At 39.5% G+C, this 15,907-nt stretch overlaps 1 protein-coding gene across 1 annotated transcript in view; it reads right to left on the bottom strand.

Moving 5' to 3' along the window:
• Positions 1–15,041, bottom strand: part of LOC139550279 (EEIG family member 2-like) — a 32,941-nt gene extending 17,900 nt beyond the window's left edge. The window contains exons 1-5 of the mRNA XM_071361075.1: positions 14,605–15,041; positions 4,896–5,016; positions 2,209–2,238; positions 1,497–1,613; positions 125–171 (exon numbers count right to left, since the gene is read on the bottom strand). Coding sequence (XP_071217176.1) covers positions 125–171; positions 1,497–1,613; positions 2,209–2,238; positions 4,896–5,016; positions 14,605–14,750 — 461 coding nt within the window. The 5' untranslated portion in view covers positions 14,751–15,041. The remainder of the gene's footprint in view (positions 1–124; positions 172–1,496; positions 1,614–2,208; positions 2,239–4,895; positions 5,017–14,604) is intronic.
• Positions 15,042–15,907: the final 866 nt, after the last annotated feature.

The raw sequence follows: 15,907 nt of genomic DNA on the forward strand, positions 1-15,907 counted from the left end.
CATCAATGGTTCCTACTTACCTTTACTGATTCATTATCCACAACTGCATTCATTTCTACAATGCTAAGTCCTAAAACTGTTTGTGACGTAACCCACCAAAAGGATTGAAAGAAGGTTCACTTACGTTTTAAAGCAGGGGTCCCCAGACATGAGCTGTGTGCTGATGACGACCTGTGACAGAGGTGACAGGAAACCCCCGTCAGCAGAGATCATACACATCCACAGGCCATATGAAATATAATAAAGTCGCCCCTTGACACTGATCAGTTTCAGACACTGTCACTTTAGACTTTTCCCCTTCTACCATTTCAGGTTAGTATTTAGGATAGGTAAGCTGATCCTAGACCTGTGTCTAAGTACAACTTCTACCCAAAGCATGTACAATATCCATTCACAGTGTTACAGGTGCTTGTCCTTTATCGCAGGCCCAGACCTGCCTGTCTCCATGCACATGTCACAGCAGTTGCATCATTAGGATAGCTCATCCTCAACTGTACTGAGTGGTATTACACCCCTAGTTACCGACTGTTTACCCATACACACTAGTAAACATATGGTGACTAGGGGGCAGGGCAGGGTGACAACCAACGATTAGCTTTCTCCCAATGTGTGCCAATACTCAGCTACGTTGGCTATGACTCAACAGCCTCAGGCGGTTCCCTTTCTGTCCTCTCCCTCATGACCACTCATTAGCAACAGGCTGGATAGCTGGAGGTGCAGTCACTGGATCTTCACCTATTCAGGCATTTCAGATCAGTGGTCCCAGTGCAGACAAGTAGGGCAACCCATTCTAGAGTAGAACAGAGCCAAGTAGGACGACCCATTCTAGAGTAGTAGAACAGAGCCAAGTAGGGCTACCCATTCTAGAGTAGTAGAACAGAGCCAAGTAGGGAAACCCATTCTAGAGTAGAACAGAGCCAAGTAGGACAACCCATTCTAGAGTAGTAGAACAGAGCCAAGTAGGGCAACCCATTCTAGAGTAGTAGAACAGAGCCAAGTAGGGCAACCATTCTAGAGTAGTAGAACAGAGCCAAGTAGGGAAACCATTCTAGAATAGTAGAACAGAGCCAAGTAGGGCAACCCATTCTAGAGTAGTAGAACAGAGCCAAGTAGGGCGACCCATTCTAGAGTAGTAGAACAGAGCCAAGTAGAGCAACCCATTCTAGAGTAGTAGAACAGAGCCAAGTAGAGCAACCCATTCTAGAATAGTAGAACAGAGCCAAGTAGGGCAACCATTCTAGAGTAGTAGAACAGAGCCAAGTAGGGCAACCATTCTAGAGTAGTAGAACAGAGCCAAGTAGGGCAACCCATTCTAGAGTAGTAGAACAGAGCCAAGTAGAGCTACCCATTCTAGAGTAGTAGAACAGAGCCAAGTAGGGTTGGCATAGTAGGACAGACACTAGTGTCATAAACATGTCCCGTACTGTAGCTTCCTGAAGGGAGTTGTGGACTGGTGGGAATGTTCTGGAGGACTGTCTAACTGTACTGAACTGTACCTTGAGTATGGAGTTGTCCTGTCTGGTGTTCTTGGTATCGTAACCCTCTAGTAGACATCGCCGCGTGGTGCTGCCAGAGCCAGCAAACTCTGACAGGTTCAGGTCAGCAAAACCCAGCTTCAGAGGAGAGTGAGAACAGATATATTCAGGTTTATGAAAACAGCTTGGCAACAGAGCCTCAGTTCCACAGAGTTGTAGTACAGAGCACTCTGTTGTAGTGGTAAACCCAGAGCCTGCTTATAACAATCACAAACGTAAGAAGCTACTGTAGTGGGCAAAAAGTAGGAAGTATTCCCATACTATCAATGCACTATCCTTTAAAGAATGAGTCATGCGGTAGTGGTGACTTCATTCTTTAGTGATATTATCATATCAGGTGTTAAATGACTAACAGTAATTTGTATTATGATAAGAATGTTCAGTTATTTATTTACTTATAAAATGCCAGTATGCCTAGTTTGTCACTAGCTAGGTTTCCATCCAATTGGCGATAGATTTTTATGTGAATATTTAAAAAATCGGCATTAAAGAAAATAAGCGATTTCTCTCACCACTGGTGTGTTTCCACCAAATTGACTTGTTGCAGATAAAAATCATTGCGTTAAAGTTGTTGTTCTCATCACAGCTCTTTTTATACAGTATGACTTTACTCGCATAGAAACTGTGGAAGGAAACGTGGTTAGGGACTATGAATTCAAGAGCAAAATATTACCTTTGCAAAGGTCTTTCCACCCTTCATTTCCTAAAAACAGATAAGGGAAAGTAGTTATCAATTCAAAATGTCCATCTTTGTGTGTAACAACAACTAAGCCACAGATACACTTTTGTCAAAACACACATGCAGCAAAGGTGTCAATGATATATCCTGACATATCCTGTAGTATACCAATTACAGGTCTGTTCTAGAATCTACAGTAGTAGTAGACCAATTACAGGTCTGTTCTAGAATCTACAGTAGTAGTAGTAGACCAATTACAGGTCTGTTCTAGAATCTACAGAAGTAGTAGACCAATTACAGGTCTGTTCTAGAATCTACAGTAGTAGTAGACCAATTACAGGTCTGTTCTAGAATCTACAGTAGTAGTAGTAGACCAATTACAGGTCTGTTCTAGAATCTACAGTAGTAGTAGACCAATTACAGGTCTGTTCTAGAATCTACAGTAGTAGTAGACCAATTACAGGTCTGTTCTAGAATCTACAGTAGTAGTAGTAGACCAATTACAGGTCTGTTCTAGAATCTACAGTAGTAGTAGTAGACCAATTACAGGTCTGTTCTAGAATCTACAGTAGTAGTAGTAGACCTATTAGTAGACTGTTCTAGAATCTACAGTAGTAGTAGTAGACCTATTAGTAGACTGTTCTAGAATCTACAGTAGTAGTAATATACCAATTAGTAGACTGTTCTAGAATCTACAGTAGTAGTAGTAGACCTATTAGTAGACTGTTCTAGAATCTACAGTAGTAGTAGTAGACCTATTAGTAGACTGTTCTAGAATCTACAGTAGTAGTAGTAGACCTATTAGTAGACTGTTCTAGAATCTACAGTAGTAGTAATATACCAATTAGTAGACTGTTCTAGAATCTACAGTAGTAGTAGTAGACCAATTAGTAGACTGTTCTAGAATCTACAGTAGTAGTAGTAGACCAATTAGTAGACTGTTCTAGAATCTACAGTAGTAGTAGACCTATTTGTAGACTGTTCTAGAATCTACAGTAGTAGTAGTAGACCTATTAGTAGACTGTTCTAGAATCTACAGTAGTAGTAGTATACCTATTAGTAGACTGTTCTAGAATCTACAGTAGTAGTAGTAGACCTATTAGTAGACTGTTCTAGAATCTACAGTAGTAGTAATATACCAATTAGTAGACTGTTCTAGAATCTACAGTAGTAGTAGTAGACCAATTAGTAGACTGTTCTAGAATCTACAGTAGTAGTAGTAGACCTATTAGTAGACTGTTCTAGAATCTACAGTAGTAGTAATATACCAATTAGTAGACTGTTCTAGAATCTACAGTAGTAGTAGTAGACCAATTAGTAGACTGTTCTAGAATCTACAGTAGTAGTAGTAGACCAATTAGTAGACTGTTCTAGAATCTACAGTAGTAGTAGTATACCAATTAGTAGACTGTTCTAGAATCTACAGTAGTAGTAGTAGAAGACCTATTAGTAGACTGTTCTAGAATCTACAGTAGTAGTAGTATACCAATTAGTAGACTGTTCTAGAATCTACTTTAGTAGTAGTAGACCTATTAGTAGACTGTTCCAGAATCTACAGTAGTAGTAGTATACCAATTAGTAGACTGTTCTATAATCTACAGTAGTAGTAGTAGACCTATTAGTAGACTGTTCCAAAATCTACAGTAGTAGTAGTAGACCAATTAGTAGACAGTTCTAGAATCTACAGTAGTAGTAGTAGACCTATTAGTAGACTGTTCTAGAATCTACAGTAGTAGTAGTAGACCTATTAGTAGACTGTTCTAGAATCTACAGTAGTAGTAGTAGACCAATTAGTAGACTGTTCCAGAATCAACAGTAGTAGTAGTAGACCAATTAGTAGACTGTTCTAGAATCTACAGTAGTAGTAGTAGACCAATTAGTAGACTGTTCTAGAATCTACAGTAGTAGTAGTAGTAGACCAATTAGTAGACTGTTCTAGAATCTACAGTAGTAGTAGTAGACCAATTAGTAGTCTGTTCTAGAATCTACAGTAGTAGTAGTAGACCTATTAGTAGACCGTTCTAAAATCTACAGTAGTAGTAGTAGACCAATTAGTAGACTGTTCTAGAATCTACAGTAGTAGTAGTAGACCAATTAGTAGACTGTTCTAGAATCTATAGTAGTAGTAGTAGACCTATTAGTAGACTGTTCTAGAATCTACAGTAGTAGTAGTAGACCTATTAGTAGACTGTTCTAGAATCTACAGTAGTAGTAGTAGACCAATTAGTAGACTGTTCCAGAATCAACAGTAGTAGTAGTAGACCAATTAGTAGACTGTTCTAGAATCTACAGTAGTAGTTGTAGACCAATTAGTAGACTGTTCTAGAATCTACAGTAGTAGTAGACCAATTATTAGACTGTTCTAGAATCTACAGTAGTAGTAGACCAATTAGTAGTCTGTTCTAGAATCTACAGTTGTAGTAGTAAACTGTTCTAGAATCTACAGTAGTAGTAGTAGACCAATTAGTAGACTGTTCTAGAATCTACAGTAGTAGTAATAGACCAATTAGTAGTCTGTTCTAGAATCTACAGTTGTAGTAGTAGACCTATTAGTAGACTGTTCTAGAATCTACAGTAGTAGTAGTAGACCAATACATAGTAGTTGCCCTATTCTGGTAGGCAGTTAATTTTGACACAGCATTCACATTGCTTTGACAGAGTTGTTGTAGTGAGTCCTGTACCTTGCGCACAGACACCCGGCACACACAGGGGTCCAGTACTCCTGTCCCAGCGTTGGCACTCATCTTACACAGGAAGGAGAACCTCTTCCTCCAGCGCACACAGTTAGCCTGGACCTGCTCCCTGGAGAAGACACACACATAACTTATAGCAAAATAACCCAAAGACTGAAAACACATAGATCATGTATAGACAAATCATTCAAATAAATATCTTCTAATTTTAGTTTACTTCCTGAATTGACTGCCTTCAATTTGAATTGAGTCCAATCCTGATAGACACACACACATGCACACGCACACACACACATGCACACACATACAGTTGATTGGAATGTTTAGCTACAATACACATTAATCCCTAGATCTGATTCATGGCGAAAATAAATATATGTCAATAAAGACACCACAGTTAATGACAAGATCCTGTGTGCTGTTCTCTGGCATGGGTGTGACAGTTACACAACAGAACATAAATGCCCTGAAGGTAAAAGAACACAAACTCTCCCATGCTCTAAGTAAGTGAATGATAGATTCTGAAATACCATTGCGGTGAAGAACACTATGCATTGACTCTTTAGAACAAGGGATATATATGGTGTTTCAGCCTTAATGCAGGTGACAAACATATAGTTTGGTAGCCTAGTGGTTAGAATGTTGGGCCAGTAACCAAAAGGTTGCTAGATTGAATCCCCGAGCTGACAAGTTAAAAAGATGTTGTTCTGCCCCTGAACAAGGCAATTAACCCACTGTTCCTAGGCTGTCATTGTAAATAAGAATTTGTTCTTAACTGACTTGCCTAGTTAAATAAATAGTTGATGATTCTCAACTGGGGAGCAGGAGAGGTAAAAATAGCTGTCGGCCAAAGCAGATAATAAATAATAGATAAATAATCACATATCACTTACAATGCTGCTTTTCCATCACACATTCAGTGACTCAGAGGAGGCTAATGGCCTGTGTGTGTGTGTGTGTGTGTTCGGGTGAGCCTAAGAAACAAGATACACTACATTACAAAATCATGGGCATTAATATGGAGTTGGTCCCCCCTTTGCTGCTAGAACAGCCTCTACTCTTCTGGGAAGGCTTTCCACTAGATGTTACAACATTGCTGCTGGGACATGCTTCCATTCAGCCACAAGAGCATTAGTGAGGTCGGGCACTGATGTTGGGCGATTAGGCCTGGCTCGCAGTCTGCGTTCCAATTCATCTCAAAGGTGTTCGATGGAGTTGAGGTCAGGGCTCTGTGCAGGCCAGTCATGTTCTTCCACACCGATCTCGACAAACCATTTCTGTATGGACCTTGCTTTGTGTACGGGGCATTGTCATGCTGAAACAAGAAAGGGCCTTCCCCAAACAGAATCGTCTAGAATGTCAGTGTATGCTGTAGAGTTAAGATTTCTCTTCACTGGAACTAAGGAGCTGAACCATGAAAAACAGTCCCAGACCATTATTTCTCCTCCACTAAACTTTACAGTTGTTACTATGCATTCGGGCAGGTAGCGTTCACTTGGCATTCGCCAAACCCAGATTAGTCCGTCGGACTTCCAGATGGTGGAGCGGGACTCATCTCTCCAGAGAACGCGTTTCCACTGCTCCAGAGTCCAAATGGACAGCTTTAAATCACTCCAGCCGACAATTGGCATTGCGCATGTTGATTTTAGGCTTATGTGCGGCTGCTCGGCCATATAAACCCATTTCATGAAGCTGTCAGCAACGGGTGTGGCTTTTAAATAGCCAAATCCACTAATTTGAAAGGGTGTCATTTAAGGTGGAACTGATCTTATTAAAATATGTTCATATACACCCAGAGGAAGAATATTACACTTTTTAAAAACATTTTCATAAATTCTTAGAATGTTTGTGAATTATGTATACTGGGGCTTTTGTGGCCATGCGTTTAGACAATTAATAGACACTGCAGTAAATAAAACCTAATAAAAACATCTGTCTCGTCCAGAACGGGAGTCTACACAGAACGGTGCGCCATAGGCAATCAGAGCTACAGTAGGCCTTTATACAAACAAGCCACTTCCTACATGGGCCTGCCATCATTCACTGGACTGGACTGTGTGTTTACAGGCAGTAGGGCCTGCCATCATTCACTGGACTGGACTGTGTGTTTACAGGCAGTAGGGCCTGCCATCATTCACTGGACTGGACTGTGTGTTTACAGGCAGTAGGGCCTGCCATCATTCACTGGACTGGACTGTGTGTTTACAGGCAGTTGCAACAGCGTGACTTTAGATCATTAGAACGTATTCGCCAAAAGCCACAAAATACAACTGAATCGATTTCTGCAAATATGTAAACACCACAGGAGTCCTCTTAACTTTGGGAACTTTACAGTCCTATTGATCAAAGAACCATTCAAAGGTAGGCTCTCCCTCAGTTATACAAATCAACAACAACAACTAATGCTAGCCAGAGCAAGATGAGTTAAAATCTAACGAAGGAACATTATATAAACCCTCTCAAGCTTTTTCAGCTAGTTGGCCGTCAAAATTGCACTGATAAATTATGGGGGATTTGTAAGCTACCATTCCTCCTGCAGCTTGCCTGCCACTGCATGCTTGTCCCAACCAAGCACCCAAGCTAACTGGCTAAAGTTAGCTAGTTTGCTAGCTACTTCCAGAATCAAATGAGAGCACACCTCACTCTGATCATTTTACTCGCTGTAGCAGAGCTGGTTAGGCAGTTTACATGTTTTCTAGGACGTTCTTGACTAACTTTTACCTGTAAACAATTGTTGGAAAAACGACTTGAGTCATGTACAAAGTAGATGTCCTAACTGACTTGCCAGAACTATAGTTTGTTAACAAGAAATTTGTGGAGTGGTTGAAAAACGAGTTTTAATGACTCCAACGTGAGTGTATGTAAACTTACGACTTCAACTGTATATATATGTATATATGTATAGCTATCAACATAACCTGAAAGGCCGCTCAGCAAGGAAGAAGCCACTGCTCCAAAACCACCATAATAAAGCAAGACTACGGTTTGCAACTGCACATGGGGACAAAGATCGTACTTTTTGGAGAAATGTCCTCTGGTCTGATGAAACAAAAATAGAACTGTTTGACCATAATGACCATCAATATGTTTGGTGGAAAAAGGGGGAGGCTTGCAAGCCGAAGAACACCATCCCAACCGTGAAGCATGGGGGTGGCAGCATCATGTTGTGGGGGTGCTTTGCTGCAGGAGGTACTGGTGCACTTCACAAAATAGATGGCATCATGAGGGAGGAAGATTATGTTGATATATTGAAGCAACATCTCAAGACATCAGTCAGGAAGTTAAAGCTTGCTCACAAATGGGTCTTCAAAATGGACATTGACCCCAAGCATACTTCCAAAGTTGTGTCAAAATGGCTTAAGGACAACAAAGTCAAGGTATTGGAGTGGCCATCACAAAGCCCTGACCTCAATCCCATAGAAAATGTGTGGGCAGAACAGAAAAAGCGTGTGCGAGCAAGGAGGCCTACAAACCTGACTCAGTTACACCAGCTCTGTCAGGAGGAGTGGGCCAAAATTCACCCAACTTATTGCGGGAAGCTTGTGGAAGGCTACCTGAAACGTTTGACCCAAGTTAAACAGTTTAAAGGCAATGCTACCAAATACTAATTGAGTGTATGTAAACTTCTGACCCACTGAGAATGTGATGAAATAAATAAAAGCTGAAATAAATCATTCTCTCTACTATTATTCTGACATTTCACATTCTTAAAATAAAGTTGTGATTCTAACTGACCTAAAACAGGGATTTTTTACTAGGAATAAATGTCAGTAATTGTGAAAAATTGAGTTTAAATGTATTTGGTGAAAGTGTATGTAAACTTCCGACTTCAACATACATATATACATACATACAGTACCAGTCAAAAGTTTGGACACACCTACTCATTCAAGGGTATTTCTTTATTTTTTACTATTTTCTACAATGTAGAATAAAAGTGAAGACATCAAAACTGTGTTATAAAAATCCTTGAATGAGTAGGCGTGTCCAAACTTTTGACTGATACTATATATATATTTGCACCCATCTCAGTGAACTAATCCATAGTGCAGGACTAGACTAAAAGCAAATTTATGCTTGATCTGAAAATGTGGTCAGAGGCTCCATAAGGACGTTTTGACGCAATTGCAGAGCCTCCAGAGGCATGCAGAGGACATATCAAGCTCTGTACTGAATCGCCATGCGCCTCCCAAATGTTGTAACAATGCGGAGGCCTCTGTATAGCTCCACAATGACATGATTGGTTGACGGTAGGTGGGGGCAGTAAATCCTTCATAAATAAAAACGACCTTCCTTGACAACTACCTTCACAACAGCTCTGATCAGCGCAAGAAGTATGAATGCCCTGATTTCTGCTGGGGCCTTATCACCTTAAAAGACTACCTTGCCTGCGCACAAATGTAGGCATATAAATGTGCCCATTTGGAGATCTGATAGCATTTCTGACTGGCTTAATCCACCACCACTAATGCATTTCAAAATAATGTTTTCTTCACCTCAAACAGCAAGCAAATGAAGTCTATTTTTACATCCATTGAGAATTACAGTAGTTCCTCAATGTATTTGAAAAAAATCTCCCTTTCGAAAGAGAAAAATGTCATGCTCTGATCCAGTGGAAACGTCATAAAATAGGCCTACCTGATTACTTCTTATCAGTGCTTGACTTGGACTGAAATAGGTTCCGGTACTCATTTTGAGTTTATATTTAGGTGCAGGAGCTCCACAACACTTTGAGCTAATATTCTATAAAAGGAACAGGAGCTCAAGCAGTATAAAATTTGAGGTGCCGATACTCAGCTCCGGTGAGCTCCTGCCCAAGTCAAGCACTGCTTCTTATCCCTTGCGCAAATAGCCTACACTTGTGTCTGTCCCGAGCTCACTGGCGGGAAACTCTGAGGGCCCAAAATATTTTCTACAATGTTGCAAGTTCGCTAGCCAAGCTTCGTGCCGGACCCAAGTTAATACAATGTTTTAAGTTAGTTGCAGACAGACCATGCGTAGCCAATGTGATATAAAGGATATTTATTTTTATCAGGATATTTTGTACCTGCAGGATGTAATGTTTTTATTTGTTGGCTTTATGTAGGCTATTTTTACATAGTTGGCAATGTCAATCGAAGTTCGTTTTTAGGTTTGTATCTTTCACTTAGATTTGGATAGAATTTTGATTAACCACATGACAATGATTTTGAGATATGAAGATGTTATTATAAATTAAATCAAACTGTTACACGAAAATGTGCACATGAAAACCATAACTGGCATACAGATCGGTAGAAATGGTAAGATAAATTGGCATTCTACATGAGAAAGGTTGCCGACTCCTTATGTAGCCTATTATGGCAACTTGAGGAGAGTAATGGGAGAATCTGCGAAAGCCAGAAGAAGCAGGCGGATAATGGTTGGGTCAGGTTGAATTTTTTCCCCTTCTGGTTATCTAGATATCTGGATCCCTCTTGAGGCATTTGTGCCTTAGTTCAGCAAACAGTAAGCTTAAAGCGTCCGACAAGCTCAATGCATATAGTTGATTTTATTAAAACCCCATATATCTACATATGGAAAAATACACTTTAAAAATGTTGACCAATCGATTTAGTCAGTGACAGCCCTAGTTTACTGACAATGGTCATATTCAGCGGGTGTTGTACGTTCATAAATTCATCAGTTATTCTGCACTCTGACACACTCAGAAGAGAGTGCTCTGAAATCAGAGTAGATAGCATATCTCTTGCGTTCACAATTTCACTCTGGCTAACTGGATAACAGTTGTTCAAGTTCTTGCTAGCTAACCAAATGACACTTGCATCTCTAGCTGTGTATAGCCACCGAAAAATGATATGAGGGGAAAAAGTCAGTCACTCACCCACTCCTCCAGTGGCATGACATGACATCCTTCTAGCAGCTAGCTAGCTAGCTACCTATCTAGCTAATGTTAAGCTCTGTGTTTTAAGCTTGCGTTATGACTGACTTGTGATCATTATCGTTGTTAGTTTGATTGTATTGACATTCCTAGCCTTAGTTACATCCGTTTCTGTCCAAAATATTAGCATTGACATGAAATCAGTCAAAACCCATCAAAACAAGACACAGTATCAATAACAAGATGAAACAAGCTTAAACGAGCCACTTGCGATTCCCCACATGGCAGTTTCTTGTTATTCTTGCTAGCAATCTGGCCATCCAGAAGCACGCACAAGATTTTCTTGACATTGTCAGTCAACAATGAATAGGTACACTCGCAATGACCGATTATGGCATCATTGACTTGAATGGGGAGACCCGTTATATTTATTCTTATTTCTATGGTATGTTTACATAATTGGAAAAATGCAGGCAGTTGCCGTGGCAAAGTCACTCGGGGAGTGACAACCGAGTTGACGTTAGGAGCTGGCACTTGCTCCAGATGTGTGTCCACTACTTTCCAGAGTGACTCATTTAAGAACCATCCTGCTCGTGCTGTTGAGTGGGTTGACATGAGCAGGGTTGGGTAGGCTACTTTCTAAATGTAATCTGTTACAGTTACTAGTTATCTGTCCAAAATTGGAATCAGTAACGTAACTTTTGGATTACCCAAACTCAGTAACGTAATCTGATTACATTCCGTTACTTTTAGATTACTTTCCGCTTGAGGCTATAGAAGAAAACAAAAATTTATTTTACCTATTGAACGACATCTATTGCAGGATAAATCCATGTTAAAGTTTACATAGCTGGCCATATATGAATGTTAAATGTTACTTTATGGGTTGGTTATGAAGGCTTTTTAACCCATTGCTTTCTACTACATATAATAATATGATTAAATTACTTTTTTACATTCAAAACCAAAGCCTATCAGAATTTCAGTCATTCCAATAAATGTTTTACCCCTTGATCTTCAAGAATAGGACTTGGAAATATGGAAGTATAGATTAGCCAAATTGTTTAACCTGAGCAGGACCTCAAAACTAAGGATGTATTAACCAGCCCTACTCTGTTGTTTATGATTTTGTTGTCATGGAGGACTGATTGGGCTCATTGATTTGAGTTGAAAAATAAATGCTGAGCTCATGGAATGGCATGCTTTGAGCACTACTGAATAAGTGCTATTTACATGTGAAAAAGTTATGTCATATCCTGCATTTGCTATAGGCCTATTGTTTACCTTTTTGTTGGTGACACTTTGATATCTTGATAATATGCAGCTGTTTAAAGGGAAAACCCACAGATGAAACAATAACAAAATCATCGCCCCGCCTCTATTTTGGTAAAAAGCTGAGGGATGGGCCTGGAGAAATGTAACCACTCTCAGATTAATAGACAAAGCTAAGGACTGACCATCCATTATATAAAAAATATTGTTTTAGCCATGTTATGAGGCTATACAGTGTTTGTTTACATTTACAATGTTTACAAACATTGAAATAAAACATGGTTATATTTTGGGTTATCATGGAGTGTGACAGTTGAACTAAGCTCATGAGGGATTTCTAAGTTATAGTCTTCAAGAATCAATGGCTATATATATATATATAATTTATATGCCTGAAAATGGATGCAGCAACTACAGATTGCCCCTTTTAAGTCTATGAAAGGTGTGCAAGTTTGATCATGTGTCCGTTAGGCCTATGGATTTTCTTTTTTATCAGCATGAATTAGATTGAGCAATAAAAGCCCCACTTTTATTCCATAGGCTGGGATCCACACTGTGCAGCTGTTGCAAGAGCGCATTTTTCCCTGGCTGTCCACTGGTTTCATTTGATTGATAGGCAGCTTAAACTTCTTGAATTCAACCATTATTTGGTTCAAATACACATTTAGATTTGTGAACAGCCATCCACAACAACCACAATCCGTAAGGCACAAATAGCTAAATGAGAGCAGCAGTGTGATTCACATCAATGCGCTATGTAGATATCAATAAAGTGATATCCTTGTAGCAGTAGACTACACCACTGCTGTCATCCTTACCTCCAAGCGTTTATTCAAGTTGGATCTTTGGATGCCGACAGCAGTCACACCATTGGAAGACATAGCTTGGACTGTAGCCTACAAAAACCTATTCCTGCGCTTTTCCCACGATCCATCAAACACATGTGGTGTGTCATCATAGTGATCTCTGACTTGTGGTCTGACTCGCTCAGGTGGAACAAACTGAAACGTGCACCTTTTTTCAATGCTGATTTGAATGTCATTGAGAAAACAGAAAAGTGTTAAAGATTTTTTTTACACAAACGTCCTTTCTGAATTGAAAAGTAATCCTCAAAGTAATCATCTAGTTTTTCAAAGGTATCTGTAATCTGATTACAATATTTTTGCTTGTAACGTAACAGATTACAGTTACCGGTTTTTGTAATCTCTTACATGTAATCCGTTACTCCCCAACCCTGGACATGAGCCATCTCTTAAATTACCACAATGAACCGTTAGAGCTGCTTAATTCTCTCTCTTTAGGCCCTGTGTGGCACAGTTGGTATTGCATGGTGCTTGCACCACCAAGGTTGTGGGTTCAATTCCTACCTGGGACCAATGTGGAGAAAGTATGAAAATGTATGCACTCACTACTGTAAGTCACTCTGGAAAAGACTGGAAAACCATAGTCTGTGTTCATATGCAATGGACAAAGTCCTATCCTGAGGACGGGATGCTCCAGGGTGTGAATGGATGACATCAGAGAAATTTGTTTAGATGCTGTTAACTTGACTGATCTGATTTTAACCAGGTCTTATCTGTCTAGCCATCTCAATGGCTCTGGATCCTTGGAGAGCGAGCAAAACTGATGTTTTGAGTGATTGAGATAATGAGATTTTTGGAACTGTATGGGTCATCCTTTGAAGTCTCATATGGGGGCTATTGAAACTGTTGTTGTTCAATGTAAGCTAGGAGGTTTTTGCAGTGTTTGTTATGTTTAGAGCTTGTGTTATTGTTTTGTTTAATTTATTTGCACCAAAGAAAAACATTTAAAAAATGGTGAGCAGGTGTGGTTATATGAAAACCACACCACAGAGCTATAAGTATATCTCCAATTTTACCTTGAAAATAGGCTTGGATTGGGGATGAATGATTTGCAAGTTTTTGCAACTACTAGTCTGATCAATAAGAACCTAGTCAGTCTAAAGTCTGAGATATTGGACTATTGGTTATAACAAAATGATAAATAAATCACATTTTCTTGGCATTTCAGATTGGAAATCTAGTGACCTTCAGTTGCCAGACGTTTTGTTCAAAGTTGTCAGATAGCATAGATCAAGCAAGCCTCACATGTCTAGCCATGAATGTTTGATTTGACAGTTGGCTTCGTGACCGGTGGTCTTTTGGTGTGTCAGTCAGTCAGAACGATCAATCAGACAAGCAGCATCACCATCAGTCAAAACAAGATGACAGAATAACTACCATGGTAGCTAACTATACCAAAATAAGAAACAGAGGTAAAAACAACATACAATTGTGAATACTACATATTCTATAATTGATTAAATTAGATATTGTTTGCTATGTTAATAGCTAGCAACAAACATTATTCAGTCACATCACTCATATTCACACTGTCTTCTTGAGTGTGGGCGCTAGCTAGCTCGCTAATGTTAGCTAACTGATCAATGCCACTCACTGCCAGTAAACTAACCAGGATCGAGTCGCACCTCTGTGTCTCCCTGAGTTGCTTAACGTAACTGTTAACGTAAACTAGCTAAATGAAATCGAAAGGGCAGTTTCTTACCGAGAGGACTCTTCAGTAAAGCCACCGTCTTGGAGCCGTACTTTGCAGAACAAGACCCCGTTGACAAAGGGAACAGAAGATAGTTCGTCCAACTCGAAATCTACCTTAAATTTGAATTTATTTTTCTTCATCATAATGAACGACATTGTTAACCTAACTAACGTTAGTTAAAGTAGCTAACTAGGCTAGCTAGCTAGTGAAAACTGGTAAATAATGTACGTCGGGTCGCTAGCCACAGCTCAAGCTTCTTGAGTCTCTTGACTGTGACTTCTTCCACACTTGCCAGCCTGTAACCTAACATAGCAGGCGGTAAAGAAACAGGCTGACTGTGACAGCTCAGTCTGCTAGCGATTGTCGGTCAATTCAAATACTTTACGCTCCAGTGCCTAGCTACCCCTAGTTGTTACTGGCTATAACCATTGGCCATAACCCATAATGTATGTGACGATTAAGGAAATTCTCAATTTGTATGGAGGAGGAAACGCTTACACCGCGTTCTATTCCGATTGGTGTAAATGCTGCATTTCTTTTCATTCGACCAATGACAGCAATATATGGTTTCTGATGGATTTTCCTTAGATACGTTGTAACAAAATAGAAACAAACAACAAGTAGCCCACTACTGTAACAAAGGATGGCCAGTTGTTTTCAAATGAACAATTTTAACACTGATTTAAGATGTTAATAAATGTATGATGAGATTAGGCTATAATTGCCTACATCATGAATTAAATGTAGGTTATCTATACATTAGTATGTGCATTGATTCGTTTTTTTTTTTTCATGATGTGGTAATTTTTTTATGGTATTAACTGCACAATCCCATTGCATATGCATTATATAATACATTGTCTCCACCTTCCATCCCAACCCCCTTCACAGCTGTCGCTCCTGAATGAATATCAACAAAGGCTTATTATGGCTGATGTAAACGTCTATGCGTGTCATGCACATAAATCATGTATCATCGTCGATGTGGTAACAATTCTCCGTGGTGTTTCATATCTTGTAGAGGTAAGTTAGTATAATTCATAAACAGAAATCCACAGTCTCTATTTTTCAGTTTTTACAAATCATTAAATACACTGAGTGTACAAAACATTGATCCCTTTTACCTGTGCTTAGCTCCATTAGTGGCTGTTAAATCCACTTCAATAAGTGTAGATGAAGGGGAGGAGACGGGCAAAAGAAGGATTTTGTTCCTAATGTGTTGTGCACCCAGTGTATATGTCCTTTGATTTGGAAGAATACGGCCTTACTGACAGTACAACCACAAGTAAAATGGGGTTAGTTACCAGTATCT

Source organism: Salvelinus alpinus, chromosome 23 (genome assembly GCF_045679555.1).
Source record: "Salvelinus alpinus chromosome 23, SLU_Salpinus.1, whole genome shotgun sequence".
Lineage (NCBI taxonomy): Eukaryota > Metazoa > Chordata > Actinopteri > Salmoniformes > Salmonidae > Salvelinus > Salvelinus alpinus.